The sequence below is a fragment of the Nansenia antarctica genome, assembly GCF_963989245.1.
Source record: "Nansenia antarctica genome assembly, chromosome: 10".
Taxonomy (NCBI): domain Eukaryota; kingdom Metazoa; phylum Chordata; class Actinopteri; order Argentiniformes; family Microstomatidae; genus Nansenia; species Nansenia antarctica.
The window spans coordinates 13074239-13089238 of record NC_137680.1 but is presented as its reverse complement, the minus strand read 5'-3'; the positions used below and the strand labels follow the sequence as shown (position 1 = coordinate 13089238).

Below are 15000 nucleotides of genomic sequence, written 5' to 3'. Positions count from 1 at the left end.
AACACACCATGCAGAGAAGAAAGGAGATCTCAGAGGACATCAGGAAGAGGGTAGTGAGAGCACATCAGTCTGCGGAAGGCTATATAAGATTTGAACTCCATTAGTCCACTGTGAGGTAAATCATTCACAAATGGAGAGCATTTAACATGACAGCAACTCAGCCTAGAAATGGACATACAGTACTTTCCAAAATATCCCCAAGAGCCACAAGAAAAATAACAAATCAGGTAAAAACCAACCCAAACATAATAGAGATTTGCAGACCTCCCTTGCAGCATCTCAGGTAACTGTGCATGCTTCAATAAGAAGAAGAACACTGAATCAAAATGGCATTCGTAGGAGGGTTGCTACGAAGAAGCCTCTGCTGTCAAAAAATAACCAAACTGCCCTTCTTAACTTTTCCGGAGACCGTCTGGACATGCCTGAAGGTTTCTGGAAGTCCGTTCTCTAGACAGATGAGTCCAGAATTGACCTTTTTGGTCACAATCAAATCCACTATGTTTGGCAAAAACCCAACACTGCCTATCACCAAAAGAACCTTATCCCAACAGTTAAACATGGTGGTGGAAATGTCATGATCTGGGGCTGCTTTTCCTCCACAGGACCTGGCCGACTCCACATCATTAAGGGATCCATGAATGTTGACGTATATCAGGAGATTTTTTAACAGAACTTCAAGCCATCAGTCAAGGAGCTAAAGCTGGGCTGAAAATTGGTCTTTCAACAAGACAATGACCCAAAGCATTCAAATAAATCTACCAAAGAATGGCTCAGGATAAAGAATATTTATGTTTTGGATTGGCCAAGTCAAATTCTGACCTAAATCCAATGAGATGCTGTGGCAGGATATGAAGCAGGCAGTTCATGCCAGACACCCCTCAAACCTCACTCAGTTGGCTCACTTCTGTAAGGAGGAATGGGCAAAAATATCTCAAAACAGATGTCAGAGACTGATTAGCAGCTATACGAGACATTTACTCTGTTATCACTGCTAATGGAGGTGCCACAAGCTATTGACTGAAGAGGTTCACTTATTTTTGCACCTGCACTCATTTCTTTATAATTTAGTTTTCCTACTACACGCATGATTCCCTCTAAACCAACATATGGAATTGGTAAATATAAACCTGTTATGTCAGATAAAAAAGACTGGTTCTGATTAAATAAAGATTTCATGGTAAAAACAAAAAAAATCTATGATTGCACAAGGGGTTCACATACTTTCAAGCAGCACTGTATGTCTACAAGACCCTTGGCATGGCCATGCCACAGCTGCGGCAACACCAACGCCAAATCGCTGGCTGCTCAAATTGGGTAATCCATCTTGGCTCTGGGTGTTCACAGATTGCCCTGACCGTAACCCCCCGCCCGCCACCCACACTTAACCCTCTCTCCCTCCCTGCCCTCCACACACACACACACACACACACACACACACACACACACACACACACACACACACACACACACACACACACATAACCCCTTCTCTCCCCACCATCCATATAGTCTATATATCCATCCCTCATTTAGAACTCGCCCTAGAAGGGTCAAGGCAACTCAGCCGTTCACTTCGCTGACATGTCATTGGGCTCTTGATGAGAGACTCCTCTGTGTGAATGTTAGTGTAATTGGCTACCATTCCATTGCTAAGTGCCTCCTGTAATGGGCAACTGACCAGAGACACACACACACACACACACACACACACACACACACACACACACACACACCTGCAAGACCCTGTTAGAACACTGCTCTCCTTGTCATGGAAACCACTCCCTTGCGATGTGGCATATGCCAGGCACTGAGGCTGTGGAGAGGGAGACTACTGGTTCTCATCCAGGGGAGGCTGCGGGAGGTAGAAATCGGAGGACGGGCTCATTGGACGGCCTTGCTCAGAATGAGGAAGCATATCAAACACATTTCTACCTCCACCAACCTCCACTATCAATTACCCTTGGAGAGCTATAGAGTGTAGGACACTTGACTCTTAGACCTTAAGAGAGCACACACACACACTGTGTAGCTGCTCCTGAACCCTGTTTCGGTGACCACTGCCTGACATAATACAGTTTGCTTCTCAACAGACCAGGGGAGGCAGGTGGAGGTAGAAAACAGAGGACGTCATTGTAATACATGGAACGGAACGAGGAATGGTATCAAACACACGTCAGCACAGGTAGACATCGGAGGACGGACTCACTGTAATGCATGGAACGGAATGAGGAACGGCATCAGACACGTGTCCACCCGCCTCCCCCTGACACGCATACAATAACAGTGATCATAACTGCTGAGAACACGGTTGACCTCTTAACAGTGATTTAAATACCTGGCTCCGCTGAACCCACCGCCGTGGCTCCGCTCCTCCTGTGGGGACAGTGACATATCTACTGCAGCGTCCTGTACGGTACACCTCCGTCCTCATCACCGCCCTGATCCCTCCGGTCAGCTGTCATCTGTCATCCCCCCCGAAGGCCCTGCTCCTGCTTTGCGGCTGCCTGTCAGACCATCCCCTCTGACACCCAGGCAGCCTACTGAAACGGGATCACCTCTTTAGAAAAATCACACAACACATCGTTGAAAGCGTCACACAGAAGCGTCATTTTTCTTATTTCGGCTCTACACTCCAAAGGTGTTAGATTTGAAATCAAACAATTAAGGTGAGGTTAAACTAGAGATTCTCAGCTTTTTTTGATGGTATTGGTGTACATATTGGTTGGTATTCGTGTACATATTGGTTGGTATGGTGTACATATTGGTTTCACCGTTCAGAAATGACAGTTTTTATGCATAGTCCCCCAATGTCAGGGTCCTATGCAGGGCACTGTGTAGGTAGGGTATGTACAGCCAGCAATTGATCTGAAAGTTGAAACTCAACGTACAGCATACTTTGACTACATCGTGTCCTCCCATATCTGGAGAAGCTGTGGAGGAGAATAACTCACCAATCCGTCAGGTTTAATATTCCACGTGAGCATGTCTGTGCATAGCTATGCCCAATACAATTGGACAGCCTTCTAAATTGGCGCTCAGCACCAGGATGTAATCTTGAGAAGGCCATGCCTCAAGCGCACTGACAAAGCCGTGGCATCCTTGCCCTGTGGCAGACTGGCACCATGCCCAGACCTTGCCCACGGGCATGGCATTTTCATGGGCTCTCTTCGAAGGTTGCCACAGAGGCATGCCAAGGCCGATGGCTGGACTAATGAGTCATTGAGGGACCGTCAGATGAACGGTAGATAAAACCCTCTTTTAGGGGGGGGTGAGGGAAAAAGCATAGAGGGGTGGAATGAAGGAGAGAAGGTGAGGGAGGGATAGGTTGAGAGGCGGCGAAGGGGAGGAAGAGGGAAGAGGGAGGAGGGAGCAGGAATGGAGCAATAAAATAGATGGAAAAAGTTTGAAGTAGCTGAAGAAGGTATGGGGGTGGAGTGAGAGCGACGGGGGGGATTGAACCGCGGGAGAGAGGGAGACAGGACGAGGAGTAGGGGGAGGAATTGGAAGAAGAAGCTGAGGGTTTGGGGGTGGAATGAAGCATAATGAGGAGAAGGATAGTGAGTAAGTAATATGATGATGCAGTAAAAAAGAAGGTGAAAATGTGGGCAGATGAGAAAATGAGGGAAAAAATTGAGGGATGAGGAAAGTAATAAGAATGCTAAACAAAGAGAGACAGGGACAGGTAGGAGAACAATAGGAGGATAACTGGCAACAATATCCCAGGGAAACCCTGAGGCAAGTTAAAGCAAATAATATTCTGCCTGCCTGGTTTCTCCTTAATGAGAGATGTATCCTTTAACCTCAGTAAAGACACTCAATCACAAAACAGAGTTAATGAAACATTCCAGAATCATCTTCAGGAATGACCTGAAGATTCTGTTGGGAATCATTTGTTTGGCAGACAAACCATTAGATTCAGTTGAGTGAAACAGCGATTCAATCTAATGCCTCATTTACCAACACAGATGAGACCAACTTCGGTTTTTCTCTGACCTCACAAATGGACCTTGGCAAAAGGCGTATGTAATCTCACACACCAACACCCTAGTTAATCTGAAAATAATATCAAATGCATTAACGCAGGCATATGCCTGGGAACTCTCATCTAAAATGAATATCTGCGAGCTCTGCCTCGGCTCTTCCTGGCGTGTGCTGGTATCTGGGGTGATAATGAGCTCTATCTATAAAAGAACACTCAGAGTTTAGAGAGAGAGAGAGAAGACATATGGTTTATCAGTGTCAAACTCTGTGTTCTGGTTATTGAGAGACATCTCCAGATGGCGATTTGTCATTTGTTATCTATACCTGTGTTATTGTTTTAGGGATATATTCCTGAATGAGAATAACCCCATCCCAAATTCATCAGATCCCACACGAAAACAATAAGCTGTCAAATATTTTAGACACAAATATGCAGCATTAATTACTTCCAGTTAAATATAGATAAGCCTTTTCTACAGACGGGGTTATATTTCTCAGGAGATAACTAGCAGAAGAGGCTAATAATGAGCAGCACAATGTCAACATGAAAGTGTCGACAAACGCTGCCTGCGGGGGAATAACACTTTTAATTTGACATTATCTTCATTCATCATTTTTTTTCTCTCTCTCTCTCTCATCAAAAGACAGACAACAACTATTCAAGGCTAAGACATTTTAATACCCGGTGCGCCAGATTGACAAACAGTAATAAACAGTATACAGATGTTGTCTGTCAGTGTGAGTGTCAACGTCGTGTCTCGAGAACAGCACAAGTATGAGGCAGACTCTCCTCTCCTCTCTTCACCTCTCCTCTCCTCTCCCCTCCTCTCCTCTCCTCTCTTCACCTCTCCTCTCCTCTCCTCTCTTCACCTCTCCTCTCCTCTCCTCTCCCCTCCTCTCCTCTCCTCTCCTCTCCTCTCCTCTCTTCACCTCTCCTCTCCTCTCCTCTCCTCTCTTCCCCTGTTCGCTCGTTCTACTCTAGCAGGGCTATTTAGAGCTCTCCATTTAGACTTGTAGGAAAAGGGCAGAGAGGAAAGTGAGACCCTCTTGACGTTTCCACACAGGATATATTTAATTAGCCAATTCACTCTCTGTTTTGCCACCTCGGTGAGCACAATGTGTCTTTGTATTTCTTCTCAAGTAATTGTGACTTGCTGCATCAGCACACTCACAGGTGGCAGATCCGGGGAAGCAGTCAGACCAGAGAAATATGAATCTGTACCTCCGAGAGAGCTCGTAAAAATAGACACCAGAGGCACAATGCTGTATTGTCTTGGGTTGTTTTTCTGGAGATAACCTAGGCAGGGAACCTTGCCCTGTTCATCAATTCATGCCGTAGTAGGGCTGGCCTGTTCCTCTCTTAAAACAGACCTGGACTCTGAAACAAGACATCGGTGCTCAATATTAGGTTGTTTGTCCGCCCACTCTGCTGCTGAACACCGTCAGAGTAGGCCGAGTAAAAATAGCGGCATTAATTAATTCTGTGAATGATTTCTCCAGCGTGTTCTGTGGTTTCTTCTCTCTCTCCTCTCCTATGGCTGGGATGTGCTCCTGAGCATAATGTGTGTTGACTCCTGCCAACCTGGCAGCAGCAGAGGAGGACGTCGGTTGAACCAGAGCCAGTAACATTTGGGTGAAGTCTTGACGAAGTCTAGACGTAGGAAGCTCAGTGCCTCTTAAAACCGCTTCGACCTTTGACCTTACAGCTTAGGAGCTGACATATTCATTGGAACCATAACTTACATTTACATTTTAACCATTTAGCAAACACTTTTTTTATCCAAAGCGAGTTACAATTAGAGATGACAGGGACAGTCTCCCTGGAGTAACTCTGTGCCTTGTGGTATTGTAGAGTGTGACTCTGACTAGAGTCAGTGATAGTGATTTTTCTGCCTGTGTTGGCTTATTCTGAACAAGGCACACATCCCTGCCTATCACGGGTGGTGCGCACACTTTGTATTATACATAGTCTCAGGAAGTGCCAGCAATTAAAACCTTGCCTGACACCAGGCGTAGCAGAGGACCTCCTAAACAAGCTCATAAATATGACGTGCATAAAGGAAGTCATTATGGTAGTGTTATTAGAATGGTGCTGCCGGCTGATCAGCCTCACACACTTCACACAGACAGTATGGTGTGGCGAAGGTTTGAAGACAAGGCAAATTAAAAAGCCCGTTTCCATTAGACTTCTTAAAGACACACAACAATGTTACTGCCTTTCAAAGAGGGTACATAAACATCCTCAATCTCACTGCCAACATGAAAAGACACGCACACTATCTCAACACACTGTTATTACCATTGAGAAGGGCACATCAAAGCATCTGGGTGGGACTGGGAAGTTCCACTATAATCATGACATTTGAGATTAGTCGAGAACAGAGCATGTTTTATTCTGTGGCTACACAACTACTACTTCACAGAAAAAGAACACAAGAGCATTCAACACACTTGCATACTTGACATACTTTTTTTATATCTCACTTAAAAGTGGTACAAAAACAGCAATGAAGTCAAGTTTTGGAATGATTCAACACAAACAGGATTATTCGCTGTTATCCTAAAACGCAATTATGTTTCGTGACACATTATAGTTGTAACACAGTAACGATTTCTGGATATTTTGGCCAAAAGACTACACCCTCTGCCATTGAACACTGACAGGGTGGACAGAGTAATTAATTAATTCTGTGAATGATTTTTCCAATGTGTTCTGCGGTTTCTCTCTCTCTCGGCTGGGATGAGCTGCAGGGCGTTGTGTGTGTACTCCTGCCAGCCTGGTAGCAGAGGGTGTTTGTGAACCGAAGTCAGTCAGCTAACATTGGCACAGCGTCAGCCACGTTTGAACAGCCCAGTTAGACAAACCAAGCAGGCTACATTATGTAAACACACGGAGAGGCATTCCCGTCTATAAAACGTGTGCTCAAACATACAGTAGACATGTTACTCATGTTAAGGTCTGTATTTAAAAATTGCGGTCATCAACCCTCTCTTGACATTCTATTGGAATGATTACAGGTTTTTCTTTTTTTTACATTGTTGAACGGCATCAAAACAGCAGGAGAATAATGGAGAAGGTCTCTATATGCATCCAGTTCTTCCTCTGGTCCCTCTTTCTGTCTGGCAGAGACGAATGGAACCACGCGCCTTTGACCTTCGACCTCTCACCTCACAGTCTCATGTACGCCACCTGCGGAGAGGTCAGAGAGAAGATTGGAGAAGAGCTCAACGTCAGTGAGTTGAGGAGTAAGAATAGGATGGGACACAGCAGCACCATCACAACACACCGGCCGTTGAACGGACTATTCGTTTACCGCGGCGCTTAATGTGCCGTGATCAAAATGACTAAACAGTTCTCCTCTCTGATGCAGCCCTCCTCTTTCATGGTCAGATGGTCCAAAATAACAGCCCATTAAGAACAATTACTACCCCCCCCCCCCCCTTCAGAAAAAAAAGCCCAGGTCTAAAAAGCTTTAATCAACATCAACAACAACAACACACATTAACACATATCAACCGAAACGACAAAACAAAACGAGGCCCCTATCCTCCAGCAGAGCCCATCTGCTATTCCTGGGTGTGCCTGGGCGCAGGGTCAGAGTGTCCACCTGGCCGGCCTCCTTTGAGCGCTCTCTACGCGGATGATGGATGAGAGCGTTCGCCCCACCCAAGGCCTCCTCGTTCTCATCCCCTAAAGCGGCCCGTCTGGCCGAGGCCCGGCGGCGCCGCTGAAGCGCATCGGCAGTAATTCATACAAATGAGAACAAACAGCCAGCGAGGGAGATAGGATCGCAGAGGTGAAACAACTCTAAAAACTCCCATTAGGAGGATGACGCAAAAACAAAACACAAAATAAAAGCCTCTATTCCCCCCCCCCCGCTCCTCCCCCTCCAGGACTAAAAAGGGAATGAGCCTCGGAGACTTTCAATCGTGTCGTTTTGAAACAGCTGGTGTCACCGACGGAGACTCCTATTACAGGCCAAGAATTCCAGGAATAGGTTGCAGTATGCTAATGAGCAGAGTGTATGAATGAATGAATGAATGAATGAATGAATGAATGAATGGTCTTTATTGTCATTGCTACAGTACAGGTACCAAACAACGAAATTTAGGAGGGGTGGCTCCCCTGGTGTTAGGAAAAAAAAAAAAAAAAACTTTAAAAAAAAATCACAAGAAGGGAAGGAGCTGGTTTACATACCGGTAAATAAAGGCTATGTACACTATCCACTGTACTATACTGTACAGATAGACGACTAGGGTTGTCATATTGCACAATAGTGTTATTTCACATTTATTTAAAGTGTCGCAGTTTGCAGGCTTGAAATGTACGGTGGCTCTTGACGTTCCGGCTTGGGTCGAGGATACAGTGGTGAGAGATGGGAACAACGGAAACGAAACACTCTTTCTTTCCCTACCCTTGACTTCTCTAGCCTTTACCCCTCCCCCCCACTCCCTCTCTGTGCTCCTCCACCTAAAAAGGTATTATCTGATATTGCTGCAGAGGCACGAGAGCTTAACACTCCCAGTAACAGATGATTACATTTCCCAGGACATTCTCTCTCTTTCTCTCTCTCTCTCTCTACAGTATCTATAGTACAATAGCTTAGCTCCTTTGTCAGTAGGGGGGAATGTCAACAGCGGAGGGCTTGTCAGCTATCAGTGTTATGACAGACTGGAAGTAAGTTTCAGAAACTATAGGCTCGGGCCTGCGTTTTCACACAAACATCTGCCCTTTGATGCTCACAAGGCAGCCGTGCTCTTATCACAAACACTCCACATTTGGCAACGTGACAGCCAGGGGAATTATTTCTCCACTCGAGGAGGGAAAGAAAGGGGGAGATAAATACATACAGTGCGTATATATGGCGAGGGAGAACGGGAGAGCTGAAGAAACAAACCCGTTTCCCTGCCGCTGCTACTGTAGAGTAAAACTTCTAAGAAATACAGAAAGCTCTGGAAGCAAAAGTCTCCTAGCCCTGGGGTCTTCTCAGCTACGGTGAAGGGGGGGGGGACCCCGAACGACTGCGGATCGATCAAAACACTTCTGACGGAGCCTTGATGGAGGAGCTGCATCGGGTGTGTTGGAGCCAGACGACAGGTAAGTTCCCAGAGACAGGTGGGTCCCAGAGACAGACGAGACTGGGCTAGACGATGGACAAGAGAACGCAGTCCACTGGAGGCAGTGACGGTACTGTAGAGTTCTATCACAGGATGTGATCTACTAGACTACTAGAGCATGTGATATACCAGACGATGTGATCTGCCAGAGGATGTGATCTAGTAGAGTATGTGATTTACCAGATGATGTCATATACTAGATGTGATCTACCAGACGATGTGATCTGCCAGACTATGTGATCTATTGGATGTGCTCTACCAGAGCATGTGATCTACTAAACGTGATCTACTAGATGATGTGATCTACTAGATCTACCAGAGGATGTGTGTGACGATGTGACTGACTACCGTTGACCCTCGGGATCATTTAACATATGAGGGTCAAACCATAGACGTTCTTCCAAACACCCTCATGTCATGATCTGTCTTCAGCTCATCCGGTCTGACACAAAACGGAGCAGAACACCGAAGCTGTCTTCCCATAAATCTGCTTTCTCATGCATCCTTTGGTCTGGAGGCGACGAGGCGAGGCGCAGAACGTGGATTGGATGACGGGGGTCAAGACATCGATCTGAAACCGCGCTCAGCGCTTGTGGCCACGAGCCGACGGACATAACGGACGTGACTTCAGATGTATCGATCGGATTCTCCTGTAAAACTTCCTCCGTTTCTATTTCTGTCCATGTCGGTCTGCCTGCCTGCCTGCCTGCCTGTCTGCCTCTCTGTGGGAGTGTGTCAGATTAACGGGCTAGGGGTGCGGTCTGCTCCCTGGTGCAGGAGCGGCACGAGGCAGAGGAAGTGCTTTACAGCCCATTACACTGGCCAGCTCAGAGATGAAACACAAGCTACATGTGCGCACGCGCACACGCACACGCACACGCACACGATCTGATACCAAGAGCTAACACAATGGACACACTACAATAGACACACTACAATAGACACACTCTGTCTATTGTGTTACACACAGATGTAACTCTATCTCTAAGATGGAGATGTTCATCTATCACACTCTTTACCACCGTCCCCCCCAGTCCAATTTGTTTATCTTTTGTCTCTTTTCCTCTCTTTCTACCCCTCTCTCTACCTCTCTCTCTACCTCTCTCTTTCCCTCTACCTCTCTCCCCCTCCCTCCCTTTCTCAGTCTTTATCTCCATTTCCAAATCAATCGCTCTTTTAGACAGAGCTGATAGCTTTTATACCCCGTTTGAAATGCGAGTCAGTTCCTCCACAGAAACTTTATTTTATTTTATTTAGAGAAGATCATCAAAATATCAGCGCTGGGTTCCTCAGTGCGGACCCAAAGGGGCATCTGGAACAGAGAGCTGTGTTGTGGAGGAGCGCATGAGATTGCCAAGTTACGGTGGAGAAGCTCCTAAAATGTAATTAGTGGAGCATGCTAGAGGGCCTGTGTGTGTGTGATGGAAACACTAGTAAGCATTTTTTAATCAAAGGCCGTGAGCGTGATCCAGTAGTAGGCCCTCGTAACAGGACAGGTGCCAGTGGGCCCATCGCCAACCCGCACTCCGGCTTCCATATTTGTTTATGGAACTCTCGTGTCTAATGTGGTTGTGACGAACAGCAGAATGTTACTTCCTCAATTCTTCCCCCCCCCCCCCCCCCTAGCCCAGCTCTCTCTCTACCCTCTCAGGTAAGTGGTGTGACAGTTTGGCTGAGGAGAGGGAGACATGGGGGACAAGCTAATGGTAGTAATTACTCAGTAAACTGTCTGGAGAAAGTCCCTCTACTGGTAAAGTACTATTGTCAGCGAAACTAACAGCTCCAACTAGGTACACCGACACTGACAGAGACTCCTCTCTCTATATACATATCTCTATACGTCTAAACATATATCTCTATATGTTTAAAAACCTCAAACCCTAATCAGTGTCTGCAATGACACCTAGCTACCATTACAAGCTAAAAGGGGGTAATATACAGTGTCATGGAAATAGTCAGTGATGGGATCAAACAAACTCAGTGATGGTGGAGGCTAGGGGTGGGCACCGATGATCGACGATCGATAATTGATCGATAAGGATCTTGGTCGATCACAAAATATTTTGCTCGATAATCATTAATACATTTTAATTTTTTTTAAGGACACTAACGTTTTCAGTCATCCTCCTATTTGTGAGTAACTGTTTTTTTACTGCTCCTATGGTGAGTTACTTATTTTCTATATTTTTATTTATAACGTAAAATGTGTTTTTAAGTTAAACAATTTAGGCTACTCACTGCCTTGTTTAAGAGGATTGTTATCTGACTGTAGTGTCTAGTTTGAATGTGAATGAACGAATGTGTGCAATAGCAACACAAATAAAGTTTTTTCCCCAAGGAAAACATGCTTGTTATTTCTGCCCTATTTTTATATTTTTTTTTTAAATTTTTTTTTCTTTTTTTTTTAAATTAGTTTTTTTGATTTAATCCCTTTTCCACCCAATTTGGTATCCAATTGTACCCAACCTAGTATCCAATTATCCCTTGCCTATTGCGTAGGATCCGCCGCACGACCCCGTAGCCGGCAGCCTCAGAGGAGATAGCCAGGCAGACTAGCTGTCTGGCTCCTCGAGCCCAACACCGTTATTCCGGCACCAGACGGGGGCGGTGTTGCGCGACGGATCCTTGTCCGGAAATAGTCCTATACCCCCCTTGGGAGCGGCCGCTCAATATGCCGCTCCCTGTGGGCCCCGGCCATATCCGGGTCTGGCGAGACCGGGATTCGATCCCAGTCCCCGGTGGGCAGCTTTGCACCAGAGACTTGATGCTTAGACCGCTGCGCCACCGCGGGGCTCATTTTTATTTTATTTTTAAATTTAAAAAAAGCTTATCAATTAATCGATAATTGATCGTTAATTCTTGCGATTATCGAAAAAGAAATGTTGATCGTTTGCCCAGCCCTAGTGGAGGCTGTGCAAAGCCCAGCTGATGAGTCTAGGAACTGTCTGAATCACACGCGACCTGCAAAAAAACAAGCTGGTTTGCAGGAAAGATGGCCATCTAGCATCAATGTAGATATCAGGGGGAGGTTGGTGGAGGTAGAAATCGGAGGACGAGTTCGATACCGTTTTCTCATTCCCTTCCTCATTACAATGACCTCGTCCTCCGATTTCTACCTCCACCACCACCCTCCCCTGGTAAGATACCTATTGTACGGTCCTGTGTTACCCAGAGTTCCTCTCACCTGGTATGCGTTCATGGTGCGCAGCGACGGAGGGAGACAGGAAGTGCTGGTCGTCAGCACCTTCAACACCTCCTGGCATGTGGTCAGGGGGAGCTCCAGAGGATGAACGCTGATTGAATGAATGTTCTCCCAGGAGTATATGATGCTGGACGCGCGCACGCGCACACACGCACACGCGCACACACACACACACACACACACACACACACACACACACACACACACAAAGAGAGAGAGAGAGATTAATAAAATCTATTCTGCACCTGTAAGAACAAAAATTAAACATCATGTCTCCCAGAGATCTATTGCAGGGTGAAGCATTACTTCAGTCTTAAATTACTCATTCGAATCTATCACTGGGGAATATGTGTGATGAGAGAGGGCGGGAGAGAGAGAGGGTGTGTGTGTGTGTCAGAGAGAAAGGTGGGGGAGCGAATGGGAGTGAGAGAGACAGGGGAGGAGAGCGAGGGAGGGAGGGAGGGAAGGAGAGAGAGATTGATACCCTGTCACAGTGTATGGAGATGATCGTCATCTCGGTGACGTTCAGCCATCTGTGCAGAGGCTCTGAGAGGAACGCGCAGCTCTGTACCCCCGGAGCTGACGACGCCACAATAACACTCACTCAGTCTACAGACTGAACCTCCAAGAAAAGCCAGCTCAGTACAGCTTCAGGCGACACACAGAGCACCGCAAATGAAAAAAAGTCAACTATAAAAATGTCACCTGAAAGTGGATCGCTGGCTGTTTTTCCAAGTCCTACAGCGTAGGAGGAGGGGGAGGGGGGTCAGGGACGGTACCTTCCCGTCAAATCAGAACTAATCAAGTCATCACCAACCGAGCCCACCCCGCCCCCCCGGCTCCACCCCCCCCCACCCACTCGGCGACAAGCCGGGATTCAATTAAGCGGAGGCTCATTGATTTTCCGACCAATTAGAGAGACACATTAACGGCACACTCCGGCGGCAAACACAGTCGCCGCTTCGGCGTGCGCTCAGCCGAGACAAGAGGGTGTTGCGTGACGCGCAGCACGCCGCGCCACTGAGGGGAATTACCATCTGGGACAGAGAGAGGGGGGGGGGGGGGGGGGGGGAGTCACGGAGGATATAGTGTTATGGGGGAAACAACTAGAAATCCATAACACCCCCTCTCTCGCTCAGCTCTGCACCATGTCCACATACTGCTTCGGTAATATGTTTCCGATCTCTATTCAATTGCTACAATCACTAATCCCCCCCCCCCCCCTCTCCTCGGTCGTCCTTGGCTACGATGTGTGATGGTGACCAATGTCGTGTCACCCACAGGTTGTTTACCAGCTAGTGCCGTATTAAGGGGGCACATACCAGAAAAGGAAAAAGTTGTTTTTCGTTGAGTAAAAAAAATGCCCATTTAAAAAATCCATTACAGAACTTGTCTGTGCCTGTGCGAATTCTTTGCATCAAATGTTGGCTCAAGGGTTGACTGTTTCTGTCCGTTTAGGGGACCCCTTTTTGGCTGGTGAGCGCTCATGTTAGAACTAGTGGCTGAAATGACACAGAAGGTTCAGCATAAACAGCGTGTCTGTGTGATAGGATACACTGAGAGCTGTGCCTTCCAGGCCCTGACGGAGACAGCCCTCTCCTTCCACCTGCAGTTTGTCTAATTACAGCTCTTCTGCCAGTCTGCTGGAAAAACTGTCAGATGTAGAGAAACAAAACACGACAAACAGCAGCAATAAAATCTCTCTCTGAGGAGGAGGATGGGGGGGGGGGGGGGGAAAACAAGCCCAGTCAGAGCTCAGTTAACTCCTACAGGAAGAAACCAATCAGGATAGAAGACTCCTCAGGGAGACAACTAAATACGGTGGATCACTCCCTCCCACCTCGGTGAATCACTGTGGTTAAGCTCTACCCACTCAAAACAACAACACCAATCACCCACACTGGACCACTCATCACCTCTAAACTCTAATAAGACTAAATAATGGCCGAGTCCTTACAAATACCCCACAACAACGATAACGACGAGGAACAACAGCTGCTCCCCGAACTAAATCCTCCTGTTCTGTGACAGTGAGACGGTGATGCAGTGTGATTTAGAGGTCAAGAGTGGAGGAGGAAGAGGAGGAGGTGTAGGAGAGAGGAGAGACAGGCTGACATTTAGGCGGAGGTGGCTGAAACGGTGTGTGTGCGCGCGTCTGCGGCTGTGTGTAGGACTTACTCCTGTTCTTCGTCGCCAGGAGCATCACAGGGTAGATAGGCCACTTTAACCGCACTGCAGGCGAGGGGTAATTGACGCTCGCCATCCGGCCGGTGGCGGGTAGAGGTGGGGACGTCGCCACCGCCGACGGACTCCTCGAGTCTGACGGAGACTCCGAGTCTGACGCGATGAGGGAGTCACTGTTCAACAACCACATCTGTTGACCAGAGAAGTCATCAACACTTCTCTCTCTCACACACACACACACACACTTCAGACTCACCGCTCTCTTGCTACCGCACCAGTCGCACGCCCTTCACCGTTGTTCACTCTCTCTCATTCACGCACAACATCTGTAAAAATCCCCCCCCCCCACACACCACACTCAAAGTGACACACCCTTCACTTTCACACACTCTCACTCTCCATCAAGCCTTTCTCTCACACGCAGCATCTGTCACAATATCCCACCCCCCCTCCTTCTCTCTCTCTCTCTCTCTCTCTCTCTCTCTCTCTCCTCTTCTCTCTCTCTCTCTCCTCCT

The 15000-nt window shown here is 47.1% G+C and overlaps 1 protein-coding gene across 1 annotated transcript in view; it reads right to left on the bottom strand.

The window, feature by feature from the left end:
- Positions 1-6384: 6384 nt before the first annotated feature.
- Positions 6385-15000, bottom strand: part of ube3d (ubiquitin protein ligase E3D) — a gene marked incomplete at its 5' end in the record, with an annotated part of 19014 nt that continues 10398 nt past the window's right edge. Inside the window, 3 exons of the mRNA XM_080540990.1 lie at positions 6385-7171; positions 12284-12428; positions 14480-14630. Coding sequence (XP_080397116.1) covers positions 7151-7171; positions 12284-12428; positions 14480-14630 — 317 coding nt within the window. The 3' untranslated portion in view covers positions 6385-7150. The remainder of the gene's footprint in view (positions 7172-12283; positions 12429-14479; positions 14631-15000) is intronic.